The 15,030-nt window shown below is 48.6% G+C and overlaps 1 protein-coding gene across 1 annotated transcript in view; it reads left to right on the forward strand.

Moving 5' to 3' along the window:
- Window positions 1-15,030, forward strand: part of NAV2 (neuron navigator 2) — a 401,022-nt gene that overhangs the window by 107,077 nt on the left and 278,915 nt on the right. Inside the window, exon 4 of the mRNA XM_060019685.1 lies at window positions 12,232-12,480. Coding sequence (XP_059875668.1) covers window positions 12,232-12,480 — 249 coding nt within the window. The remainder of the gene's footprint in view (window positions 1-12,231; window positions 12,481-15,030) is intronic.

The raw sequence follows: 15,030 nt of genomic DNA on the forward strand, positions 1-15,030 counted from the left end.
CAGGGGTGCCTACTATCAACACAACTTACGGATGTGGATGTAGACCTTGATCATCCGGGTGGGTTGGTCTTTATCAGGTTTCTCGATGAAGTTACTCTTTCCCGTCGCTTCCGTACTGTTCTCTTTGTGCAGCCCACACTTAAAGGAGTGGCAATTCACGCGGTACCTCCTTGAGAACAGAACATTGACATAAATTATTTGGAATTCTCTTTGCATGGGAGATTTTTCTCTTCTCCCCATTCATTTATTTATTTATTCAACCTTTTGTTTCTCAGTATGGATTCATGGCTATTTGTTTCATACGTTGGGTTTTAATCCAACACTATTAATTCTTTATTACTCTTGTTGGTCAGTTGTTCCGGCGTTGGCCATTGGGAGCTCTTTCATTTAGCTCCTGTGACAAAACCCCATCCACGTGTTTTGGTGTGGGGATGTACCCTGCCTTTCTGGTACTGTAATGTGCTCCAGGCACATCTGAATATTTCCTGTCGCAGCCCAAGAATCGGCCGTTTCTCCAAGGAGCCCTGGTTCCTTATATTGATAAACAGTATTAGAAACCAAGATGTGGGCACTGGGTGTGCTTGTTGCCACTGCGATATCATTGTTTTTAGATCCTTTCAGTTGACAGAACAAGGAAATAAATTTGTGCATACTAACGCATGTATCTATAAATATTGTATCTAGGTTAAGCTAAACATTAGTTTATACCGATATACTATATAGGTCAGTACATAGTTATACTGAAACTATAAAGTGTTATTTAGTTTATAAACTAAAAATAGTTTATAATGTATATAGAGCTTCCAACTCGAACCAGTTAGCACATTGATCATTCTAGCCTTCCTCCCTTGCTGGTCTGTAACCTCCCACTTAAGCAGTAGAATCCCCTGTGAAACTTATTAAACACCCCTGTGCCAGGACCCCATGTCCTGAGGTTGATTTAGATGCCAGCCTGGGACCTGGGCATCTGTATTTTAATAATCTCTAGACAGGTTGAATTTTTCCATTACAGGCTCATGGCGCCACGTACTCATCTTTGTAGCATTTGCCACAAGTGCCCTCTGACATCTTTTTCTTTATTTTTACTTGACATCCTTCTTTGATTAATACCTGACCCTCCCTCAAGATAAGAAGCTCCATGTCCTTTTTGATCATCATTCCATCCCTAGTAAGTGGGTATATATATATATAGTGGGTCCTCAATAAATATTTGTTGAACGAATGAGTAAAATTACATACAGTGTGAATGAGGAGGGAGGAGAAAAGGAAATGATTTATTGAACCCTTCCTACATGCCAAATGCCTTTGCAGATGCTTTCAAAATATAGTCCAGTTCAGGGATCTGAACTGGGTCTGACTGACATCAGAATCATGCCGTTTCTGTCAAGGAATTCCTACCACTGGAAGCGCCTTGCCTTGTCTCCTGCTTTGCATGTCACTGGAGCTCCCACTGGCCTGCACGGAGCTGTGTGGGTGGCCCAGGAGGAGGCCAGAGGGGGAGAAATAGCGGCATCCGTTTAGAGCCTCACCTAGTCCCCATTAGGAAATTGAGTCCTATTTGGTTTGGGGGGGGGGTGTTTTTTCCTGCCTTGTTCATGCTCACAATGAAGGTGACATTGATTTACAATTCAGTGGGTTGAAGCCGGGAAGGGAGGGTTCTCTGGGTAGAAAAGATCAATTAAATGATTATCCCAGCTGCCACACACTAATGCCTTTCTTACTGAATTTCAGAATCCAGGAAGCAGAAGGCCACCGCATTTAGCCTTTTACAGGAAATCTAATTGCCAACTTTGTGATGCCAAGTTTTATTAAATTGGGAAGAGTCAATCTCAGCGGCCGGCAGTTTCAGACATGACGGAACGCTTCCCACTGGCCACCTGGAATTCTAAATGAGTTCCTCCTGTTGCTTTTTGGGTGCTTTCGCTGAAGTTTTATGAATTTAACACTTTTGTGATTTATATCTTTGTGATTTTTATTTGGGGTCCAGGGTGCTAGGGCTTAAAGCTTGGCAAGAAGTCAAAAAATACTGGAATCCTCCTCTGTGCTAGGCGCTGGGCTGGTGGCTGGGGATCCTAGCCGGGAGCGGGACCACAGCTTTCTGTTGTTTATAGAGTTCTCCACCTGGAACACTCGTCCCCTATTTCAGTGGGTTCCAAACTGTAGTGTGCATGAGAAAACCCTGGAGAGCTTGTTCAAGCCCAGACAACTGGGACCCAACCTCAGAGTCTCCGATGCAGGAGGCCTGAAGTGGGCCCTGAGAAGCTGCATTTCTGACAGGTTCCCAGGTGATGCTGATACTGCTGGTCTGGGACAACCATTGCCCTGAGTCTTTGCATGATTGCCGCCATTTTGTCAGTTAGGTCTTTATTTCAGTGTCAACTCCTTAGAGAGGCCATTCTTGAGTTCCCTGACATAGGATCCCTCCTCCCCTCACTATTCATTCTCTACTGCATTTATTTATTTTTTTTGGCCGCACCGCGCCACTTGCAGGATCTTAGTTCCCCGACCAGGGAGCGAACCCGGGCCCCTGGCAGTGGAAGCGTGGAGTCCTAACCACCAGACCGACCGGGAATTCCCATCCACTGCATTTGCTTTAGAGTATGTATCATTCTCTGATAGTAACTTGCTAATCGGTTTATTGCCATTTTGTCTCTCCACAGAATAAAGCCCCATACGGCTCTCTTACTGCTGCCTCATCGCAGCCTAGAAGGGTGCCTGCCCCAGAGTACGTGCTCAGTAAGGTCTTGAAGGAATGAAGTAATTACAAGCATAATGAGTCTTAGGAAAGAGGGGCCTAGGACACCACAGGAGTGTTAACAGGTAGCCCTCAGGCGGGGGAAGGGCATTGCATTGCATCATACAGGGAGCAGTTTCTGGGTGTGGCCTTAGTGTCCATTTCAAGCACTGCACACCAGCGTTTTGCCTGCAAGGTTGTAGGCTGTGGGGTCTGGTGGGAGATTGCAGTTGGCCACTCCAGATATGTTTAATTTTTCCATAGCCTTTCCATGGTCCTGTCCACGCTGAAACAAGGCCATCTGAAGAGCAGATCAGAATTCCATCTAGCAGGCAACCCCGGCACAGACCGGTTTGGTAAGCTCCCGGGTCCCAGTCGCTGAGCTTAGCAGGAAGAGAGGCCTGCCTGAAATAGACTGCTTCTAGGGACCTTCCTCCTGAAGTCTCCACTTGCTGCAATCTGGAATCCGAGGGCCCTGCACAGACAGCCTTTTCAGAACCTCTGCAGAGTTGAATGAAGGCTCACACTCTCTTCCTTTGCAGGAGCGAGACCTCTGGGTAGAAACATGCAGAGTCCTCTCCAGCAGCACGTTTAGAGAAATGGAAGGGCCGGCACGGTTGTGCCTCCCTTTGACAAAAAGAATGTCAGGCAGAAGACAAGACACGTGAGGGTCCCACGCAACTAATGGCTTAGACAAAGGTTTTCAAACCTCTCTGCGGAAGCTGAAGCATCAGGCTCCCGCCCTTGTGCTGCCCGGTTCAAGTGAAGTTTGTACAATCCCTCGGCCTTTGCCCAGCCTTTGCCAAGCATGGGGCGGGGGGGGGGGGGGGGCATTCCCCAGGTTCGTTTGCCTGGGGCAGCAAAAGGAACTGTGATTTCTCTCCCTCGAGTGTGTCGTGAAAATATAAACACAGTTCGATTATTTTGGAGGGTGAAGAGCATGGGGTGGGGGAGATGAGGGGGGAGAATGGCAGCAGTGTAGAACTGCAGCTGAGGGCCAGAGGGCTGCCCAGCGGGTTGTGGTAACATAAGCTGCCACGATTCAGGAGGTGGCCTGTGTAAGAAAATCTGACCACAGTGGGAGCATGACTTCAGCTAAAATTAACCTTGGAGGCTTCACACGCCTCCGCAGTGCTTTGAACTAGACACCCCGGGAGGGCGTAGGCCATGGACTGCAGGGACCGAGCGTGGGCTGTGGGTCGAGCCATGCCTGTAAGCATCAACTTGTGGGTTCCTGCCCGGGGAGAGAGTCGGGATTCCTGCAACCATTATAAACTGGTAAGCCACCTGGAGGGCCACTGGCGGGGTCCCTGGGGAGAGGTGATGAAGTTTGAATTGGGGCTTGTGTTTAGAGACAGGTCTAGTTTGTTTTCTACACCTGTTGGGACCACAGCGCTCTGAGCTGGCTTTTCGTCTGCAGAACGCTTGGCCGAACTCACGGCCATCTCGTTGTCGCTCTCTGTTTCCTGTGTCTTCGCAGGGTGAGGACCCAGTGGTGTATTTTTAGAGCAGGTAGGGAAGAATCTGTCTAGAAGCTGTTGACGGCCTGAAAAAATACAGTCGCATAAACCAAAGGCAACAATCTGGAGGGCCGCAGACGCCAACAGGTGTGGCAGGTCTGCGTGTTTTCTCAATTGTGGGCCTCAGCAGGTGCAAACGGGAAACAAGACTGACCTCTGTGAAGGTCTGAAGAGGTGTAAGGGAGTCCTCCAGGGGGCTTCACTGCAGAAAGGATCTATTTGGGAGGTAACTCGAAGTGATTTCCCATCCTGTGAGACCAGGCATGGCCCAGGCAGGGCACCACTGACCTCTCCCCCACTGCTTGTCGGACAACTTGGACAGGATCTTTCAAGCCGGACAGCAGCTGCGCCCGTGGCTTTCCATTTATTGTGGGGAATCCGTTTGGGATCTTGCAGCACAGAGCAAAAAGGCAAGATGTATTTCTTTTCCTTTACGTCTCCTTCACCTTCAGACAGTTAATGCGACCCTGGGGCCAATGGCGGTCTTGATGCTTGTGGCGGAGGGGCGCCCCGGTTTGATAATCAGACCACTTTGCTGTGTTTTCGTTTTGCTCGCAAACAACCGTGTAGTTTATCCTCCCCTCGCAGAACGAATCCCTGCCCCTCCCCCCAACCCAACTTTCTAGGCGACATTGTTATAAGGTGTAGAAAGGACGCATTTTCTGGGGAAGAGCGAATTTCTCTTGTTTAATGATTAGTGTGTATAACTGACCTTGGAATGCTTGATGGTAAAATGTTTAAGCCACGAAACGTTCGCTTAGGTGAGGGGGCAGTCTTGCCCTTTACGTGCAAGGGTATGAATGGAGCTGGTGTGAACCATGTAGAAAACAACTCCCTGCATGGAGCTATCTTCTGATGCAGCTTTGAAGCCGTTTTCCGTATGAGCCTCTCTGTGGAGCCCTCCGAATATTTTATATCCTTCTGTGGCCTCCGTCCTCTGGGTGTGTTGGCTCATTAGAGGTAGAGGGCTACTGGGATATTGGACACCAGCGTGTCTTTTGCTGTAGAGGTCTAACGATACCCAGGCCAAGCGTGATTGATGGGGGTGCGTTTGGGTCATCACTTTGACATTTTAGCTCCAGGATCTAGGCTCACTGCCCCATGGAAGAGATTTCTTTTGAGGTAGGATGTTAAAAATAGACATTTCAGTAGGAGGAAGCTGTGGTATGTGATTCTGAGCTTCGATGAACACATCTCATGTTCTGCATGGGGATTTCCATCTCCTGCTGAGCCTGGCTGGACAGACACGGAACCTGAATTCTGATTTTCTTAGGAAGAGAAGACTCCCTCCCGTTCTGTCCTAGAACTCCCTCCCCATCACGGCACGTCAATGACCTGGCCTGGTGTTTGTACCTGCCGAGTGATACCTAGATGGCTGGACTGAGTGAGAATACCTGGGCCGCACCCTTTCCTCGTCTATGAAGTGGGGAGAATGCAATGCGACCGCCTCCCCCTTTTCCCAGGATTGTGGTGTGCCTCAGATTAGATGGTATCTACAGAAGGGCTTTATAAGTTATAAGCACCGCAGATGGGAGGTAGTGGCTGAGTTGTAGTTAGGACTTTATGTATTCTTCTTGAGATGAATCAGTCAGGGCTTACTTCCAGAACTTTGTAGAATAAACAGTATCTTTGTGCAAATCGTTCTTTTGTGCTCCGGGCCAGGTTGGCCCCTTCTTTCTTGGGTGCCAGCTTGGTATCTGGTAGTCTTCCTAGTAAAAGCCTATTATAAAAATACAAAACACAGAACCCCCGAGATTTCCCCAGGCCTGAGAGCTCTGACATCTGGGCTGGAGAGGGGCCCAGGGCACAACGGCCACTTCCACCGTGGCCAAGTCTCTTGGCCATGGAGTTGCTCAGAAAGGAAGGAGGCTCCTAAGTGGAGAACGAACAGGGCAGTGTTTCCTGGGGCAGGACAACGCCAGCCACTGCTGGGAACTGCCTGTCTCCAGAGATTTTTAAAGCCTTTGTCACACAACTTTCCCACAAATGACACAGCACTGTCTCTGGCAGGCCTAGTGCCTCTCTGCCCAATGGGATGAAGCTCTCTGACCATCTTTGAGGCTGCCAGACCTTCTAAGTTTCCCCTTGGAGCACCTGGACCTTCCTTAATAAGCATCGTTACCCCTCATTGGGTACCTGTGTGCGTGGGTCACAGGTGCTGCACGTTTTTTCTCATCAATCCTTAATATAAGTTTATGCACTAGGTACCATTATCATCTCCATTTTACTGATGAAGAAACTGAGCTTGCGTTTAAGTGACTTGCCTGGACTTGATCCCAGATCTGACCTCATCCTCTTAACCACTGCACACCATTTTCTCCTTGTCACTGACATAAAATTCACAGAGTTCATAGCGGTTACCTTTTCTGTGCCAACCATAAACCTGCTTGGAAGTGGGGGAGAATAAGGAGACATGGTAACCCGTTTATTTCCCAGGGCCCCTCAGCTGTGCACCTCCCTCTTGATCTGGGTGGAGCCCCACCCACCATCTTGCTTTGCCCCTGCCTCACGGCCCCTCACGCAGAGAAGGGGACTGCCCCCGGCCCCCATGCCTGGGGTCTTCTCTGGATCTGCTTCAGCCTGCTTTGGCTGCTTAATCTTCTCAAGAAACCTGACCCAGGGGAAATCCTTAAACTGTCATCCACTACTCAGGTTTCCTGGGTAAGGGAGCATCCTCAAACAGTTACCAAGAGTGCACACAGTTTGTCCCGTGGGTTGTGAATTTTAGTGAGCAATGTACTGTTTACGTAGCCACTCACCTGCAGTGATCTGATTGGCCCACAAGAAAACCTATTACCATTTTAAAAAGACAAAACACTCTCTCCCAAGCTTGCCAGTGTGGTTGCCTTTCCCCCTAGCCATCTCCTGGAAGTAAAGCATTGATGACTCCATTGGGAACGTAAATGTTAGTTGGGAACAGTGACTCACCAGGCCATCCCTGGAAGAGCTGCATACCTGGGACCTAGGAAGCCCCGATGGAATGGAATGGAACATGTCAGGTGAGTTTTGATCACCAGTGTCAGGCTGCGACGGGGCCAGGCCCAGTGCCTGCGAATGGGCAGCATCGCATCGGGGGCAGGGCCAGTTGGGACACCTCGGTGGGTGGCGGAGTCAGTGTAGGGGCAGGAGGGGGCGAGGCAGCTTGTGGGCCATAAATATTTGGGAGACCAATGCTGGAATCCAGGAGGCTTGTGCGGGAGGAGGGATGAGGCCACCAAGAGGGCCTGTCTGCCAGCATTCCTTGAGTGAGTGCCTTAGGACACACACACCCAGCCCGGTGCTACATAGGGGTACCACGAGCTCGCCATCTACCCCTCGGCCCTGTGGATAAAGCTCATCACTCTGGAATGGGAGTAACCTAACTGACTCGGGCTCACTGTCTCCTGCCCCTTCACCCACTGGGAAGCAGGACTTGGCACCTTAGGCCTTCCTAAGAAGGATTCCACTAGCCCTAGAAAGCACTGGTAAGAATATAGATTTTATTGAAGATTTGAAAGAGCTGTGTTTGGACCATGTACAGGTTCATTAAATGTCCCTTGATCTTGTCTCCAGGGCTTCTTCCTTCCTCGCCACCCACACAGCCTTCCTGCTTCCCTGTCGGTCCAGCTCCGACCTCTTCTTCCTCTGCCTGAACTCTGTCTTTCTGATGCAAAGCATTTTAGCTGTCTGCACTCCTCTAAATTTGCACACTCATACACATTATTTTACGTAACAAAAAAGCTCCTTCTTGGTGGGGGGTGGGGGGAGGGGGAGGGGGAAGAAAGGAGCATCCCATCCCCACCACTCACCTGTGCACGCCTAGTGGCGGTTAACAGTGGGCTCACAATTGATAGGTAGCACTTGCTGATTTCCAAGGTAAATCTCCTACCAAGGCTGATTTCAGTCTACCAAATGTGACATCTCTGAACTGGCAAGAGATGTGCAAGACTATACCATTATATTACTGTTTCCCTCATATGGAGGAAATAGATGTGAATCACCTCGAGCATAAACAATGGTAAAATGGAGAAAGATGATTTTAAAGGAAGTGATGAGTTTGGAATACAACTACCTTTAAAAATTTAATTGTAAGTTTATATAATATAAAGTATATATAATTCTATGTGTATACAGTTCAGAAAGCCCAAGTGAATCTGTAATGACGTAAAGCAGGTCCATGTTAGCCTTGCAGCAGTGGTAGTGAGGGACGGTTTATAAAGGATTGCCAGGAAGTTCTTGGGGTTGGTAGAAATATTTGTTATCTTTTTTTTTTTAGTATCTTTATTGGAGTGTAATTGCTTTACAATGCTGTTAGTTTCTGCTGTATAATAAGGTGAATCGGCTATATGTATACACATATCCCCATATCCCCTCCCTCTCGAGCCTCCCTCCCACCCTCCCTATCCCACCCCTTTAGGTGGTCACAAAGCACCGAGCTGATCTCCCTGTGCTATGCGGCTGCTTCCCACTGGCTATCTATTTTACATTTGGTAGTGTATGTATGTCCATGCCACTCTCTCACGTCGTCCCAGCTTCCCCTTCCCCCTCCCCGTGTCCTCAAGTCCATTCTCTACGTCTAGGTCTTAGGTCTGCATCTGCGTCTGCGTCTTTATTCCTGTCCTGCCCCTCAGGTTCATCAGAACCATTTTTTTTTTAGATTCCAACGTTTGTTATCTTGATTGTAGGGATGGTTTCGTGGGTGTACGTAGATCAGAACTCATCAAATTTTACATTTGAAATATATGCAGTACATTACATGTAAATGAAATCTCAATACAATTGGAAAAGGAATTTTAAATTGAACAATTTTAGATTAAATTATTTTTTCAGAATGTTCAGTTTTCTAAGTTCAGTTTTATCATAAAAATGCATTTTTATTTGCTTCATGTATGTTTTGTTGTGACCTCATGGCTGATTGGCCTATGTATTTATTTTTAGGTCCATATAGGGCCGTATATTTAAGTTTGGGGATAACCTAAAAGTAACTTCAATTGGCCTCTCTTTCTTCAACTATAAATTTAGGGTTGTATCATCACCAGAGGTTCTTCAGTCACTGAAATTCTGTAATTGAAATTACGGATGAATTGGTCTCTTGGGATTCAGGATTGCCTCGTATGACAACACTGTAGAGAGATTGGGACTGTCCACTGGAGATAGACATTCCTGGAGATCAGAATGTCTAATCATTTCCTATGAATCCTTTCAGGGAATATTTTGAATAATTTGAGGCCAATCTGGTAATGCAGAGTTGAACAACTAGAAAACAGCTGCCCAAGGGTGAGAACTCAGTCTTTGGTATCTTATTTTCGATGCGATTGTAAATGGGATTGTTTTCTTAAATTCCACTTTCTGATATTCCTTTATAATTAATGGCTGGTTAACAGCTAACTCACAGATTTCTTAGAAGTTTAACAGTCAACTCTCCAGAGCCAGTACAAGCCTGCTCTAGCATGTGTGTGTTTCTGTGTGTGTACTGTTTTAAAGAACACTTTAATGTCCACAGTCAGGTGGGTCACTACCGTGTTGCTGGAAATTCTCACAGCAAAGTGTTACCTGCCAGTGCCTGTTCTGTGTCTTGTACTACGACTGGTCTAAAAGATACATGAATCATCGTCTTGATTTCATGGGGACTTTATGTGCTAGGCAGTGAAGGGGAACAGATTCATTCGTCCATCCCATCTATTTGTCCATCTGTCTGTCCATCCATCTGAACGTTCACTGGTCTACCCCTCCATTTCTTGTCCATCTGTCCACCCATTGACCATCCAGTCAGTCAGTAAGTGCTTGTTTATTGAGCTCCTGTAGGGAGTCAGGCACTGTGCTAATGTTTCAAAGATGTAGAAAATTTGTTCTCTGCTCTGGAGAAGCCCCCAGTTGAGATGTGGATGGTTATAATAACCATGATGAAGCCACGTGCAAAGTGCTTTTGGAGCCAAGAAGAAGGAACAAAGAATTTCCTGTTGGGAGTGAGACAGTGAGTTGGGAATGGCTTTACAGGGATTGAGACTTGACTAGGCTTTTAAGACACCGAATAGGCATTTGCCAGGTGGTGGGGTAGAGATGGCACTGCTGGCAGAGAGGACGGTGTGGGCAAAGGTACAGGGGCTGGGTCGCTAGGCACACAGGTGTGTTTAATTGTAGGTGCACCAGGATTTCAAAGAAGGGAGAGAAGCCTGGCAGTCGGGGCTGGTTTCTAGAAAAGAACATCCTGCCAAACGGAGGGGATGCGGGAGGACATGCCAGACCAGAAAACCCACCAGCAGGGACCGAAGGTTAACGTGGCACATAGCCTGTGGTGTGAGTGGTGGACCAGAGGAATTTGTGGGTTGGGGACATGGAGACGAGGCAGGAAAGGAAACTAACATTTAAAGGTTCCTGGGACTTCCCTGGCGGTCCAGTAGTTAAGACTCTGTGCTCCCACTGCAGGGGGCACGGGTTCGATGCCTGGTTGGGGAACTAAGATCCTGCATTCTGCATGGTGTGGCCAAAAATAAAAATAAGTTTAAAAAAATTCAAAGCTTCCACCTAGGTGCCAGGCACTGTGCTAAGGACTTTACAAACATTCTCATATAGTCCTCACAGTAGATAATAAATTATTATCCCATTTTACACATGTGGAAGTTGAGGCTCAGAAAGTGGCTTGCTCAACGCCTTGGCGTACTCCGTGTCCAAATGTGTGAGGTCCCTTAGGTCTAATATTTCCCTGTATGCATTTAACAATCCTGTGAAGAGGAGACAGACTCAGAGAGGTTAAGCAACCTACCAGAGGCTACCCAGGACTCCAAGGTCTTGACTGGACCTGGTAGGGCCAAAATCCTGGGGAGCCTGTGCCTAGGAAGCTAAGCTGAGGCATTTGGGCTGGACAGGAGTGACCAAGAAGCGCAATGGCCGGCATCGCCTTCCCTGCAGTCTGCAGATGAGGGGAACTGTGGAGGCTTGGAGGATTGGAGGGAGGCTAATATTTAAAAGGTCAGTTCATGACCAGATGGGAGGGAGGTCTGTGTTGTTGCCCAGGTTGTCACCAGCCCCTCAGGTGTGGCCACCCTGCCAGGCAGCTCCCACAAGCTCTTGTTGGGTTTGGGGATGTTTGCTGTCAAAGAGTGTGTCAGCAGCTCCCCCTACCCTCCACCACATCTCGTCCTTCCCTCCCTCCAGGCCTGCCTCTGGGGTGGGGGGGGGCCTGGTTCCCATCACAGCCAGAGAGGAAGCTCTTGGGAAGAGAATATCTCTAATGACTAATGAACACAGGAAGGGACTGAAAATACTTGAGAAATTGCAAGTGGGCTCTGACATTTGGCTTTCTTGGAAATGCTGGACATTATGGTAAAAGTTATTCAGATCTTGCATCTATGGTTGGAATAGGTGAGAGAAAGTGCTGCAGGGGGAACCCAGTTTTATTCTGAAGGCACCAGTGATCATCTTCATCCTTACGTGGCCTTAATTGACTTTCCAGGGAGGCCCTCGGGAGACCTGGATGCACATGTTTTGTGAGAGCTGGTAGCCGCAGGACCAGGCTGCCTGGCTCAAATGGAGCACCACCATTTGTTAGGTGTGGGACCCTATGTACATTTTTAACCTTTTAGAGCCTCTGTTTTCCAGTATGTAAAATAGGGATGACTCATTTAGTCAACAGATATTTAGTGAGCACCTACTGTGTGCCAGGCACCATACTGGATGTTTGGAAGAATTCAGTGAGCAAAGCAGATGAGAAGTTTTGTTCCCCTGCAGCTGTCACTCCAGCAGGGAGAGATTGTAGATGAGATCACATGCAGAAAATGCCTGGCGCACAGTAGGCTCTCAACAGAAGCACAGCCTCCCCTTGTGCACAGGTGGTGGCCATAGTGAGGAAACATGGGAAAGGACTGTGTATCCTGTCAAGTGCAGGGCAGAGCACAGCCTATCCCAGGACAGCGCAAGCAAGCAAGGGGCATCCTAGGCATCGAAGGTGGGTCAGCGCAAGGTGTGGGGTCAGCGGGCACCTCCGTGCTCGTCCTTAAGATCTCACCAGCGCCTCCCTGCACGTTCCCCGGCCTGGCGTATTATTCTAGAGGCACAGTTCCAGAACCTCCGGAGTCGCTGTGCACGCCCACCTGCGGCTGGTTGGTGTTCCCGCAGGACAATGCCACCATTGTGTGGCTGGGGGGCCCTTCCCAGGCCGGCCTGGTCCACTTCAGGCTGGAGGAACTGGCGGGCTTTACGCCTGAGCATTTCCCCGCCGGATACAACCCTGCAGCGGTCACTCCTGTGGTACCGGCATTTTTATTTTTGCGGTAGTGACGCTGTTGTGAAATGATGTTTGGCTTGTGCTTTGGTGACATGGGAAAGTGTCAGCTCTCCTCTTGGATCTGTTAGGCGTGAGTGACAAGCAGCCAACTGTGTTCCCAGGGGCAGGCGCGAGTGACATTGAGGTGCCTGTTGCGCAACGAGCCTCACTCTCTCTGGCTGCTTTTCCCACGCGGCCGTGACGCTCACCCTTCTGTGGCTCACGGTTCCTGCGTGGGCCTCTGAGGAGCAGTGTAGCATCATTAGGAGCCAGAGTCTCTGCTATCAAAGGCTGCATACTAGTGTGTGACATTGGGAAAGTCATTTCCCCTCTCAGAGCCTCCATTTCCTCATCTGTAAAATGGGGGAAATAATACCTTCCTCACAGGTGAGTTGGGAACTAAAGGAATCCATTGTTTGCCAAGTGTTCACAGCGCATGGCATCGTCTTCATGGTAACGATAATTGGCATTAACATACCGTGTGTCCTTCCTATGCACTGGGCGTTGTTAGATGACCTCTTTTTTTTTTTCCTTCTCATCATCTTTTTTTTAAATTAATTTTTATTGGAGTATAGTTGCTTTACAGTATTGTGTTTCTGCTGTACAGCAAAGTGAATCGGTTATACGTAAACATATATCCCCTTTTTTTAGATTTCCTTCCCATTTAGATGACCTCTTTTCAATCTCACAAGAACCTGAATAGGGAGTCAACCCATTTTACAGATGAGGAAACGGAGGCTCAGACATAGTTTAAGGAACTTGCCCGGGATCACTCTGCCGGGAAGTGGCTGAGGCATGTCTGGAACCTAAGCAGTCTGACTCTAGAAGGTGCTTCCTTTATCAGTTCACCTTAGAATTTGGTGGGTGGTAGGTAGCGTCCTACCCAAGGCTACAGCAAGAGTGGGACCCAGCAGAGGCGGCTGCTCAGGCAGGGTTTGCTCTAGGCACCAGGGCGTACATGCAGCTCTGAGCACCTTTTCTTGACTTGATATCATTCAGAGGTAAAGTAGGAGGAAGGGTGGTGAGGGGAGTGGATGGAAATTCGGATTAGCGATAAGCCCTGGCCCTCCTCTAGTCACCTGCTGTGTGTGTGTACACGTGTGCATATCCCTTAGGGACAGAAGCATACATATGGGCAGGTGTCAGGGTGGCTCTTTGGTGGTTGTGCATACAAGTATGTAGGTTACTGCCCATTAAAAAGGGAGAAAACCAGCGGTGGGCTCCTCCCTCCCCCTGCTGCTATCTTCTGGGTCTAGACAGGGATGTATACTCCCTGGTGTAAACAAGATCCTGTGAACCATGTTCCAAAACGTATATTGAGCACAGGGGCTGGCAGTCCCATTCTGCATGTGCTCGCATGGGAGATACAGACCCCAGTCACATCTAGGTGCTCCTGGAGCCCAGCTTTCTAGCAGCCTCACCTGGCTAGAGACCAGCTGAGAGCCAAGAAGCCTTCCCTACCGACCCTCCGAGCAGCTCAGAGGGGTGCCGCAAAAGCCTTCCACTTAGGTGTTTTCATCAATGGAAAAGTCCTATCAAGGCTCTTGCTTGAATGGTACTTCTTTTACTTTACCCCTAAATTTAAAGGACTCTGGGGTCTTTTTTTTTTTTTTTTTTTTTTTTGCGTTATGCGGGCCTCTCTCGTTGCAGAGCACAGGCTCCGGACGTGCTGGCTCAGCGGCCATGGCTTATGGGCCTAGCCGCTCCGCGGCATGTGGGATCTTCCCGGACCGGGGCACGAACCCGTGTCCCCTGCATTGGCAGGCGGACTCTCAACCACTGCGCCACCAGGGAAGCCCCTCTGGGGTCTTTTAAAGACAGTCCAGCAACTCTGCAGCCTTAAGGGCCTCCTTGTATGCATCAAAATGCTATTCATAGTACGTCCATAGGTCATCAAGAAAACATGGAATTGAGTTAATTTAAAAAGCAGGGGTCATGATAATCTATTTGAGAAAGAGTCCCTATGGCATAGTTAAAAACTGGCTTTCAGAAGTGGAAGCTCTCAGCAATTTAGAATGACTTATTCCCCCAAAACTTATATTAATTTGAATATGAATAACCACCATTTATTCAATACTCTGCTCCCGACACTGTGTTAACCATTGACATACATGTTTTCATTTCGTCTGTAAAGCAAACCTACATATCACCACTGTGTAAGTGAGGGCCCCCCGCGCTCAGCTGGCCCTGACTCATTGTGGGCCACCTGGCTGGTAAGAGGCAGAGCCAGATCTGAACCCCGGTCCACGCCAGCTCCTGAGATTGCAGACACACCGCCCTTGTATAATTACCGTGGTTGATGAAAAACCACAAATGACCTGAGTAATGCATTGGGAGATGGCAAACATGGGGTTGGAAGAGAGTCATTGACCCCTAGGGTGGGCATGTAGTGAGAACCACGGACACTGGGCAAAACTGGACTCTTCCTTTGAGAAAACAGGGAGCAGTGCCAGCGTTCAGGCTCAGCCCCTGCTGGGCTGTGTGGCCTGGATTGGCTTCTCCGTGCTCCCCCTCTTTTTCCAATGTATAGGACT

The sequence above is a fragment of the Delphinus delphis genome, chromosome 8, assembly GCF_949987515.2.
Source record: "Delphinus delphis chromosome 8, mDelDel1.2, whole genome shotgun sequence".
Lineage (NCBI taxonomy): Eukaryota > Metazoa > Chordata > Mammalia > Artiodactyla > Delphinidae > Delphinus > Delphinus delphis.